Raw genomic sequence first — 12,978 nt, 5'->3', positions numbered from 1 at the left:
TTCCATAGAAGCAAAGTTCTCATAAATACTGTAAATCATGATGATGCTTTGATAATCGGCTAATAGGGCGACAGTAAACTAAAAGCACTCACCCTGCAACTGTGTTTGCTCAACTGCTTCAGTGTTTTGTTTCTTCTTCAACCTCTTTTTCTTTTTCGGTGCTTCAATCGGAGCTTCGCTTTCGTCGATAATATCTTCATCGCCAATTTTTTCCAATCTAAGCAACATTTTTATCAATAAATTTCCAGAAATCGTGATTTTTATCCACTAGTTAGAACCAGTTCATAACTCATGGAACAGATAATCTGATACCTTCCTATTGCCAATTTTTACATCTGGCATTGCAATTATAAAAACTACTTTTCGGGATCTTTTTGTTGGGTACAAAAAGTCAAATAGTCAGGCGAAAAAATGGGTAAAGCGAAAAAATTGCATAAAATAGCCAGTAGATTGCCTTAATAGCTGCGAAATAGACTTGCGGACCGTAGAATACAGATAGAAACACGCAGAAATGAGTTGAAAAAAGTTATCGACACCGCTTAGAAATTTGTAAGAAAAACTTCCAGTGGTACAAGAAATTTCAGTGGGGGGGGGGGGGGGGGGGGGTCAAGCGATGGCGGGGGCGGGGGGGGGGGGGTTGAGAGGGTTGGAGGTCCAAATTGCCAGCTGGAAGAAGGGTGGACGGATGAGTGTGTGGGGTGCGGTGCGGGTGAGTGAGGGTGTGACTGAGGGTTGTAAAACTTTTAAGATAAAGAACCGAACTTTACACCGTAAAATTGTCTGCTCAAAACAGTTTCGGTGAATCGTATACTTAAAGACAAGTAATCTCCCAAGACAGCTGCTCAGCCACTTAATGCCCGCCGGTCTTTACCTGCTTTTGGGGACAAAAAATTCAAAGTCACACAAAATATTAGTAAAGCAAAAAAATCGCATTAAAAAAGACAAAACGGCTATGATTGCTACGAATTTAGTTTGAGAGCAATTAAACATCACACACAAATTACGTTTAGAAAAGTCAATCGAGAAATTTTTGCTCAAACACCCTCTCTCACTACTTTAAAATTAGAGAACAAAATTCACACCGCAAAACTACTCCAACGAACTTTACAAAACATAACCGACTAACATCGGAAGAATTTCTCTCGAACAACTCGTGGGAGCTCAAATATGTTTCAACCTGCTTCAGTCATGGGTGTAGTAACTAAAATAACTAAATCGGGCTTCAAATGATGTTATTAGAGGTTAATATATACAACTATAACCACTAAAAAAATTAATGTGAATAAAATTGCACAAACTTTGGCGCACTTTTCATTTGACTTTTAGTAGTGAATTGCCGCCAATTGAGTTCAGCTGCTCACACCACAAAATGAGAGCGAAAATCATTCGAAAATTCAAAACGGTCAAGTGAAAACTTTGCATAAAAGACCAACACGTTTACAATACTTGCTTCAAACTTCGTTCGAGAGCAATTAATCAAGAAAATGTGTGAACAAATTTGAAAAACAAAAAGCGCCCCAATACAATGTAAATTTTCCAATTGCAAAAAAAACAGGAACACGTCAATATAGCTACGCTCAGCTTTCAGCTTCGCGGCTATAAAAGGACTATGAGAGCAGTTAATAAAAACCGATAATTACTTCTCTCCCGACTTCACGGGTTTCTTTTCATCAGCAGAGTCATAGCCCGAATTAACAACTCCTTGTTTTTTCTTCGACCTCGGTCTGCCCTTGCTGAGTTTATCATCAGTAGAAGTTGACATGAGATTAGATTCAGCAATCCTGTCGGGTTCTTTTTGTAAAGTAGTACCCTTCTTTACGGATTCCAGCTGAAAACAAGCGTAATAGTTCAGAAAACCATTGCTGAAATCATCAGGATATAAAAGATCACAACAATGATGATGCTTAGTATAACATTACAATTTATTAGTGGAAACTGATGATAGTTATATATTTTGTTTCAAATATTTCGTATTACTAACCAGCTCAACATCCTCGTTGTTCTTCTTTTTCGACCTAAATGGAGACAAGGTTAGCGTTACAAACATGAAAAGTGTGTCACAAAAAAACTGAAGACAAACTAGAAGTCATGAGCAAAAGCCAGACCTTAGCAAGTTGGTCGTTAAATGACTTGTTGGCTTTCTGGCTCAAACAGCATAACTAGTTCGGGGGCTTAAACAATGATAACTAGAACATAAAGACTCTATCCACGCCAGTCGGATGTAGGAAAATCCATAAAAGCCAAGTATCCGAGTTGAACTATCGAAAGGTTAGTTAGTAAGATTTATCAAAAAGAACAGCGATTGAGTAGTCATGATGCTGGACAAAATGCTACGGAATTAAATACATCAGTTATTGGCCCCGAGCGACAAATTTCCCTTGTCGTTGCTGTATCCTCGCAGGCGATACTCCAAATAATAAGTAATTCTGGCGAATAAATAAGAAAAGTGACGGTATCGCCCTTACGGCGCTGCCATTATAATGAACATGTAGATTTTCCTGACAATTTTGGAAAAAACCTCTGAGAAGCATACTCTCAAGGATGGCAACAGGATTTCAAGGCTTGCGCTCAGTTCCCGACATTTGGTGGGACCATGATGCCGTACACGCCCCACATACATGCCATGGGTAACTTTTTTGCAAAGGTACACAAGTCTTTTTTACGCAAAACGCAAATTTTAAGTCCACTTTTTCAAAACCCTTTGCTTCTGTTAACAGAAATTCAGAAGAGCTAAGTTTCGAACGCAAAACGGCTGAGACAATAATTTTGGATGACTTCAGGATTACAACAGAACTTGAGAAAATTTTGTTGATGAGCTGTAATGACAGCTCTATGGGCGCTGACAATATTCCATCTTTTATCTTGAAAATGCTCAAATTTTGGCGCCGATTGACTCAGATTTTTTCAATAAGATAATCAGTTGTTTCGACTGACTAAATATATGGAAAGTTTCAATTGTTATACCAATTCACAAAATTGGCTCCCTGTTGAATATTGAAAATCATCGTCCCATTAAAATAGTCAAAATTGTCTCTTGTATTTGAAAAGTTAATTTAATTTTATTTATCAAAGGGTGAAAGTTCAATCCAGCGAAAGCAACATGGTTTTATGAGACACAGAAGTACCGTAACGCAGTTGCTGAAACTCTTAGAGAACGTCTACGTAGCATATGAAAAAAAAACATTGACTGCTAGGCAGTTCCATTCTTGTTCCCCACTTTTTACGGCTGGGCAAACCGGAATCTTTTGCTTTTGACGATAAATTTTTGATGTTAATGCGTTCTTGCTTGATGGTCGATGTGAATGTTTTCTTCCCTTTCAGAAGTAAACTCTGCTGTGCCTCAAGGAAGTGTCTTGTGGCCCTTGCTTTTCATTATTTTTCTTAAGCGATGTGTTGCAAGCTATTAATCATAGCGACTTCTATCTTTATTGCAATGATTTGAAAATATTAACGACGAATAATCTCTCAAATGCAACGATCGATATTGATAATTTGTTGCTCTGGGCCATAGAGAATGAGCTTGAATTTCCCCCGGCAAATGTAAAGCTGTGCTTTTAACTACATTGAATCCATTGATTTGTTCTTTAACGGTTCCGTCTTGGACAGCACTACAACCGTTCGTGACATGGGGTTGAAGTCTGCTCGAATCTTTCATGGGACCCCCATTAGCCTAGCAAAATTGAACAGCGTTTAAAATTTCTTAAAACGAAATGTAACAGCTAGCGTCTCTTTTCATCGTAAGAAGCTACTTTATATCTCTTTAGTGGTATCAGTGCTCCTCTACGCATCTCAATATTCTTTATTTCTTCAAAATTATTTATCAAGGTGAACTCAATTTACGATTAATAACATCATTAAAATTAAGATTATGACCACCTTTACAATAGTGATTATGAGATTTTAAACAAACGATTAGCATCAAATTCTCGATCAGAGTTTTCACAATTGTGAAAACTCTGATCTTTCTTTTTGTCTTCTCTGAAGTATGTTATCTTTTCTATTTAGTGAATTTAAACCCATTTCTTTATCATATCTATTTAATGTAGCTCTTGATATACCTAATTTATAAAAATAATGCTTTTGTGTTTTCTTTCGATTTTGATTTTTTTCACTAAAATTTGATCTTTTAAAAATAATTTATGAAAGTCTCATTATTTGTCAAATCATTAGCAGTTCACGAATTCAATATAACTCATTTTATATACCATAAAAGGTTCTTTTAGATTTGAAGTTACTTTTTAAACATATCTTGTTTATTTAAGGTTATGTTTGTTCTTATTGCTTAGTTTCGATTAGTTTTTTTTTTCGATTAGTTCTTATTGCTTAGTTTCGATTAGACTATAACGGGGGACGTTAAAAAGAAGCAGCCCCAAACTTTCCTTCTATGTTGGTGGAAGAACATAGCAGAGATGTAGACGTGTCAATAGAACTTGACACTGCAGTTTATCTTGATCAATTTGCCTCAAATAATACTGGCTCGTCAAGTTGTTTTCGTCTTATTAAGAGACTCAAGAGTGAGCACTTACCTACTGAAATGAGATCTCAAATTACGATGCATAATCGGTACCCGACCATTGCGAATGCTTTTAACGCATATTTTATGACAGTCTATCAGCCTGCCGTTGGTTTTTTCGCCGACTTTGAACAACTGACCTTAAATGAGCTGTACTCTACGATGGACAATATTCGAGCCGCCTTATCTCAAGCTTCCCTCGGTACAGATTTTGACTAAATTCAAGGTGACTTTCTTCGGACGGCTACGGATAGTTTAACTTATCATGTCATGAAACTCTTTCAAAGCATTGCTGAAACTTCGACATATCCAAAATTATGGAAGAAAGCAATGATCATACCAAGTTTTAAAACGGGCTTCAAATTCTGTATTCAGTCTTACCGTCCAATTAGTAACTTAAGTAAATTATCCCTAGTGTTTGAAATAATTATTTTTAATGCTCTATATCCTTTTGTCAGAAAGAGAATCTCCGTCAATTCGGATTTATGAAAGGACGCTAAACAATAACTCAACTTATATGGTATCTTGATGAAATTTACAAAGCTCATGACAAAGTTGCTGATGTATTTTGCCTATATTTAGATTTCAGCAAAGCTTTTGATTGTGTTCAGCACTCAATGCTTTTAAACAAATTGAGAAGCTTTGGAATTGGTGGAAATTTATTACGTTCGCTAGCTTCCTATTTAACGAACAGAGCAGTGTGTCAAGGCTGAAAGTTGTTTATCTTCATGGGCTTCCGTTTCAAGCGGAGTTCCACAGGGTTAATTTTGGGACCATTGCTTTTTCTAGTAATCATTAATGACCTACCTTCTGCTGGTGTGTCAAGTTTTTACCTCTTTGCTGACGATGGGAAAGCATTGAACGATGATTTGCAGACTTTACAAAACGACGTGGAGTCCTATTTGAATTGGGCCAGGAGAAATTCAATGATTTTTAATGTTTCCAAAATTCAGTTTTTATTGGTTGGAAAGACCAATGACCACTGCTTTTCAAATATTGGGGGTGAAGTAGTTCATCCCGTGAATATAGTCAAAGATTTATGTATTTATGTTTCGGAAAACCTTAAATGGGATGTCCACATATTGAGAAGACTTGGCCTATGTTTCTCTCTTCTGACATCACTCAAAAGAAATCTACGTTTTGAATTACCTCTCCAAACCAAGTTAACAATGTACAAATCATTCCTTTTGTCACCTCTCCTTTACGGATCTGAGATTTGGTCTCCCTCCTCTGCTGAACTAACAAAATTGGGGAGCTTTCAAATCAAACGTACTAAGTGGATTTGCTCAGGAAGCTCGTATCGAGACCGACTTTTACAATTCAAGTGTAAATTACTGCCGATTTGCTGCATGCTGCAGTTGAAAGATCTTACGATGCTGAATAGAATCTTGACGGGCAAATATGATTCAAGTGTGATGCAACTCATTTTAATTCAATACAATCAACGCTTGCGAAGCTCGTCCAAACCAATTTTGATTTTGAATAGAACAAAGAAATCCATGTGAAAAGAACTTTCTGTTTAGAGCTGTGACTGGGAATTTTTTTTTCAAACTTGCACGAGTCTCATAATCTTTACGGACTCCTATCTTTTTAAAAGTAAACTTAAAACTCTTTTACTTGCTTTTGTTAATGAAAAGTTCGATAATTATCATTTTAGGTGTTTATTCTGATTTCCTTTGATACAATGCCTCATGAAGCAATTAAGTCTTTTACTACTACTACTTCCGTCTACTATTACTAGTAGCTTAACTTGTCTTAGTGGATTGTGCCAAGTGGGACAGGAATTGTTAAGTGCAATTCGCTTATAAAGGTGATGAGCCGGGCGTGGAACCACTGCGCCGAATGTGCTATTAGATTACTTAGTGCGGATTATTGTAAATTATTATATTTCAGCACCTCGTCCTTTCCAGCATGCGTACGTCTTGTTAGGGTGGCCTAGAAGTCGAATTATATAACTACTGACGCGTATTCAACGGTACACATTCACATTGTGTTGAGATGGTAGAAAACTGTCGTTTCGAAGATCAAAAGAAACATCACGTTTTTAACACAAACATGATATGCATTGAATCACATGCTCCCCCTTCTGTTTCTGTAGGAGTCCGCTGTTGGTTTATGCGGAGGAATTGAGCATTCCAGTGTCCTTCGCGATTTGTATAATATTCGCTTGGTTGTTGAAAGGGTCCCAACATTGAAACCGTTGGAGAGTCTGGCTTCTTGCCATTTGGGGCAGCGTATGAGGTAATGAATTGCCGTCTCGTCTTCTTCAGAGCAATGGGGACAGAGAGCTGAGTTTGCCTTGCCGAATCGGTGTTTGCATTCCTACAGTTGTTCGCACCTATTCGCTGGTAGCTTGTGCAGTATTATTTCCTCAGATCTGCTAAGTGTGGAGCAGTGTGGAGGTGGTAGTCAGAATCTTCTTTTCGATGTTGGTCGTAATCTTGTCGTAATCTTGTCTTTTTCTTCTGTCTCTCTCGTTGAATCTTGTCTTTTGTTTCGCTCGGGTGCAAAATTCCAATCTTGGTGCAGTATCCAGAGCCAGCTGACCACCAGTCTTGCCTGAATTGCGTTGCTCCCCTCGATTTCAGACGATTCCTTGGTGGCGGCAAAGTGAGATCCCGAAGGTGGCTATTTCTCGACATTTCTGAGTACTTCGAGAAAGTTTTGGCAGCTTCTTCAATGACTTGCTTGGTGGTGGGTAGGTCGGCCTCGACTCTGCTGTACACCGCATTAGAGCTCGCAGGGAGTCCAGTTATGATACAAGACGCTCTTGAGTTGCAAGATTCTAACTTAGATAACGAGGTGTCTGTGAGAAAGCTTCCCCATGTTCCAATTCCGTAGAGGCCTCCTGGTCTGACGTAAAGTCTTCGGAGATCCGAAGCTCGCGGGACCCAAGATTTTCCTTCAAGGCATTGAAGGATCTGTAGTCTCTCTCTGAGGCTTTTAGCTGACGTCTCGGCTTGTTTGGTGAAGGAACATTGAGATTGAGGGTCCAACTCGATTCCCAAGATCTTCGGGTTCTTAGAGTATTTCACTGGTTTTCTATTGGGGGTGGAGTAGTTCATCCCGTGAATATAGTCAAAGATTTAGGTATTTATGTTTCGGAAAACCTGAAATGGAATGTACACATATTGAGAAGACTTGGCCTATGTTTCTCTCTTCTGACATCACTCAAAAGAAATCTACGTTTTGAATTACCTCTCCAAACCAAGTTAACAATGTACAGATCATTCCTTTTGTCACCTCTACTTTACGGATCTGAGATTTGGTCTCCCTCCTGTGCTGAACTAACAAAATTGGGGAGCTTTCAAATCAAAAGTACTAAGTGGATTTGCTCAGGAAGCTCGTATCGAGACCGACTTTTAAAGTGAAAATTACTGCCGATTTGCTGCATGCTGCAGTTCAAAGATCTTACGATGCTGAATAGAATCTTGGCGGGCAAATATGATTCAAGTGTGGTGCAACTCATTTTAATTCAATACAATCAACGCTTGCGAAGCTCGTCCAAACCAATTTTGATTTTGAATAGAACAAAGAAATCCATATGTGAAAAGAACTTTCTGTTCAGAGCTATGACTGGGAAATTTATTTCAAACTTGCACGAATCTCATTATCTTTACGGACTCCTATCTTTTTAAAAGTAAACTTAAAACTCGTTTACTTGCTTTTGTTAATGAAAAGTTCGATAATTATCATTTTAGGTGTTTATTCTGATTTCCTTTGATACAATTCCTCATGAAGCAAATAAGTCTTTTACTACTACTACTTCCGTCTACTATTACTAGTAGCTTAACTTGTCTTAGTGGATTGTGCCAAGTGAGACAGGAATTGTTAGTTACAATTCGCTTATAAAGGTGATGAGGAGCCGGGCGTGGAACCACTGCGCCGAATGTGCTATTAGGTTATTTAGTGCGGATTATTGTAAATTATTATATTTCAGCACCTCGTCCTTATTTCAGTCCTTGACGCGTATTCAACGGTACACATTCACATTGTGTTGAGATGGTAGAAAACTGTCGTTTCGGAGATCAAAAGAACCATCACGTTTTAAACACAAACATGATATGCGTTGAATCACATGCTCCCCCTTCTGTTTCTGTTCTGTTTCTGTAGGAGTCCGTTGTTGGTTTATGCGGAGGAATTGAGCATTCCAGTGTCCTTCGCGATTTGTATAATGTTCGCTTGGTTGTTGAAAGGGTCCCAGCATTGACCCCGTTGGAGAGTCTGGCTTCTTGCCATTTGGGGCAGCGTATGAGGTAATGAATTGCCGTCTCGTCTTCTTAAGAGCAATGGGGACAGAGAGCTGAGTTTGCCTTGCGAATCGGTGTTTGAATTCTTACAGTTGTTCGCACCTATTCGCTCGTAGCTTGTGCAGTATTACTTATTCAGATCTGCTAAGTGTGGAGCAGTGTGGAGGTGGCACTCCTCCGCAGAGCCGATGGTAGTCAGAATCTTCTTTTCGATGTTGGTCGTGATCTTGTCTCTTTCTCGTTGAATCTTGTCTTTTATTTCGCTCGGGTCCAAAATTTCAATCTTGGTGCAGTATCCAGAGCCAGCTGACCACCAGTCTTGCCTGAATTGCGTTGCTCCCCTCGATTTCAGACGATTCCTTGGTGGCGGCAAAGTGAGATCCCGAAGGTGGCTATTTCTCGACATTTCCGAGTACTTCGAGAAAGTTTTGGCAGCTTCTTCAATGACTTGCTTGGTGGTGGGTAGGTCGGCCTCGACTCTGCTGTACACCGCATTAGTGCCCGCAGGGAGTCCAGTTATGATACAAGACGCTCTTGAGTTGCAAGATTCTAACTTAGATAACGAGGTGTCTGTGAGAAAGCTTCCCCATGTTCCAATTCCGTAGAGGCCTCCTGGTCTGACGTAAATTCTTCGGAAATCCGAAGCTCGCGGGCCCCAAGATTTTCCTTCAAGGCATTGAAGGATCTGTAGTCTTTCTCTGAGGCTTTTAGCTGACGTCTCGGCTTGTTTGGTGAAGGAACATTGAGGGTCAAACTCGATTCCCAAGATCTTCGGGTTCTTAGAGTATTTCACTGGTTTATCACAGAGCTGAAGGACCCCTTCAATCCGCCCTTCACGCCATAAGGATAAGTCTCCAGAACAATTTCTGTGAATCGCAAACTTGGAGACTAGTGAGCTCAAAGGATCCAAGAGCACTTAATGCCCGCTGAGCGCTACCTGTTTATCCAGTTTTTGAGGACGAAAAGTCAAATGGGTCAGACGAAAAACCGGTCAGGAATAATAATAATTGCTAAACTTCGTTTGAGAGCAATTAAACAACTAAATCAACAATGTCCCCCCCCCCTAAAAAAATAAGCCACATACTAACCTTCGACTCGAACCCATCAGAAAGCAGAAAAAATACGACTGTGGATTCCAAATCCACATTTCACGAACGTGCCAAACTTAGAAAACAAAAGGGAATCAAAAATTGCCAAAATGTAAATAACCATATAAATTAATCAGAACTTTTTACGGTAGTTCAGAGGAAAATCATTCTAATGAGGCATTAATATCCTCATAAGGCAATTATCCTCTAATGAGGCAATTATTACCTCAATTTGCAAGGCAATAACATGTGAGAACACCAAGCAAACGGAACTATTAAAATTGCCAACCACATCGGTAAATCTTGACTTAAAAATTCTAGTCGAGTCGGAGGTTGTGTGCAATATAGTAACTCAACCAATTGCCTTTGGACACCATAAACGGCTCATATGCAGCACATGTAGACATTATAATCGGGCGACCATTATAATCTACAACAAGATGGAGAAATAAGGCATCAAAAATGAACTTTTACTTTGTATAACTAGGGATGGTAACTTACTTTTGACAAGTGTGCTTTTCAGCTGCACTTGATATTTCCAAAGTCTTCAACTGCAGAAAAATGTGTCAAAAAAACCTGGCTCAAATGTTATATGAAGTTGTAGGAAAATTATACGCATTAAAAAGAATTCCCAGAACGAAAAGTCTTGATAGAGTACCTTGTTTAATCGAGAAGTCGGCTATCTTAAAAAAAATAATGAGATCGCAGAATACCCGCAAATGACATTTGAGTCTTTCAAAGCCCATATTAATTGATTCAACAGTTGTAAGCAAAAAAATTTGAAACTTACGCTAGTGAAGCTTGATAGGAAGATCGCAAGGAATCCGCAACATCGACAGTCTCTTTAGCGGGTGCCATTTCGGTACCGTTTTACATTTTACAATATCTGAAAGAAGTTTTCCAAATTTATGGCTTTTATTAAGAGGCGTTGATCTATCGTATTTAGGCTTAAAAAATCACACTCAACATTTTTATTTAAAACCACCTAATTTGCTTATCGTGGATTTTGTTTGGAAATTCAGTTATAGCGTATTATGCTAGGAATATTAATTGAAATAGGATGGACAAATTTCTAATTAAAAATGGTGGATTCATTCTGCCTCTTTAACATTTCAATTGCCGTCTGGCAGCCTAGTTACAAACACGCCCCTAGTTATTAAATAGTTATCAAATAGTTTCATATATTATGGCCCCTAGTTATCAAATAGTTTCATATATTTCATAACATTGCCATGGTGCTAGGAAAATTGGCCGACAGGGCGTTTAGCCGACAAGGAAAAAATGGGAAATTTAGCCGACAGTTTTATCATAATTGGTAATAAAAGTCCGTAGTTGGTCAATAAATCAGTAGTTCGGTTGTGATAGATTCATATCAAGTCCCACGGGCCGCTGAGGCATGGCCATGGCCCGCGAGGCATGGCCAGATGTGGTTAAATACCTTTGTTACGCTAGTTGATAGACCTTCGTTACACTAGTCGAGCAAAAAACTGCGGTATATTTGTCAGCTTAACGAAATAGTGTTTTAAATTGGCCAATCACAGCTTCTGAATAAGTTTTATTGGTCATTTTACTTAAATTGTCGGCTAAATTTCTCATTTTTTGGTTGTCGGCTAAACGCCCTGTCGGCCAATACGGCGGCCACCCTTTCCATTGCCGTCTGGCCCAATAGTTACACGCACGCCCCTAGTTATTAAATAGTTTCATATATTAAGACCTATAGTTATTAAATAGTTTCATATATTGTATGCGAAACATGACAAAGACAAAGTCAACCAGTAGCAGAAGAAGATTGAATTAAGCATCAGATCAAACTGACAAATTGTCCAAAATTATTTACAGATTCAGAAATAAGCATTAAATTTAATTGTTTAAGAGTTTATAGAACTTTTGTAAAGGTGTCAAGTTCAAAAAGTGACTAAAATAAAGAATATGGTCTGCTGATAAAGAGTTCTTTCGCAAAATCTGCACACACATAGGTTTTCCTCCCATTGGTAACAACCTCCCATACAACAAAAATTAATGTGCAATCCACTTGGCAATTATTCTCCTGTGTTTTGGCGGGCAGTCTTTTAATCCGCGTATATCATGAAACATCAATTTGTTTAAAAGCGTTGTGGTTGAAGTGTACTTGCTTAATCCGCACCTGTTTTCCGGTAATGTTGTTTTATTTCTATTTCAAAAAGTTCGACGTACGTCTCTAATCCGTAAGTTGAGGCTGGAAAAACCATTGAATTGAAGAGTTGTTGTGCTGAGTTGAAGTTGACTTTATGCAGATTTAGTTTGGTTTATTGAAGCTACTGACTGATAGGCTTTGTTCATTAGATGCTTTATATGATGACTGGGAGATACAGTGCTTGAAAAAATTACACCTAGATAACGGAAGGTTAGTAAATTCAACCTCTCTTTTCGATATATATAATTTTTCATCGACACCTCTTCTAAATTTTATGAATTTTGTCTTGTTTACATTAATTTTCAACTAATTCCTGCCACAATACGTTTTCAGATTATTCAAACTTTGTTGTAGTTGGTATTGGCTGTGGCTCCTAAGTACTAAGCCATCAGCGTAAAATATAACATCTGGACCCTTGCATTTCAACTCAAAATATAAATCGGCTATGAATAAACTATATAAGTGGAGAGAGTTTGTCTCCTTGTGCTACTCCAGTTTCCTGTTCAACCTCATTTAACAAGAATTCTACATCAAGGATCCATTGGAAGTTGCATTTTAGCACTGATTGTATTGTGTGTAGCATGTTCCCGTGCAGCCCCATTTTTATCAGTTTTGTAAGCAGCAGGTTCCTATTTACGAAATCGAAAGATTTTTCTTAGTCAATGAAGCAGGCATAGTAATTGCCACTACAGCTGATGTTATGCTTGATTGCTCTTTTCAAGTGCAAAGCTGCGTCGATTGTTGTCAATTTGCGTCTGAAAACATTTTGGCTGGGTGGTAAAATTTGATTTCGCTCGACACATGTTCGCAATCGCTGGTAAATGATACCCGTGAACAACTTGTACATGCAACATAACAGGCTACTGTCTCTGTAGGAACTTGGTTCTGTTTTGCTCCCTTTGCCTTTGTACAGTGGTTTAATATATTATAGCTTCCAAATTAGGGGTACATTTT

The 12,978-nt window shown here is 38.5% G+C and overlaps 1 protein-coding gene across 1 annotated transcript in view; it reads right to left on the bottom strand.

The window, feature by feature from the left end:
- Window positions 1-10,740, bottom strand: part of LOC142338010 (jouberin-like) — an 80,440-nt gene extending 69,700 nt beyond the window's left edge. The window contains exons 1-4 of the mRNA XM_075387644.1: window positions 10,642-10,740; window positions 1,982-2,015; window positions 1,641-1,828; window positions 93-217 (exon numbers count right to left, since the gene is read on the bottom strand). Coding sequence (XP_075243759.1) covers window positions 93-217; window positions 1,641-1,828; window positions 1,982-2,015; window positions 10,642-10,709 — 415 coding nt within the window. The 5' untranslated portion in view covers window positions 10,710-10,740. The remainder of the gene's footprint in view (window positions 1-92; window positions 218-1,640; window positions 1,829-1,981; window positions 2,016-10,641) is intronic.
- Window positions 10,741-12,978: the final 2,238 nt, after the last annotated feature.

This window comes from Convolutriloba macropyga, chromosome 4 (assembly GCF_964194025.1).
Source record: "Convolutriloba macropyga chromosome 4, txConMacr16.3, whole genome shotgun sequence".
Taxonomy (NCBI): Eukaryota; Metazoa; Xenacoelomorpha; order Acoela; family Convolutidae; genus Convolutriloba; species Convolutriloba macropyga.
Note: the sequence above shows the minus strand (reverse complement) of the source record. Positions and strands in the feature narration are given on the sequence as shown.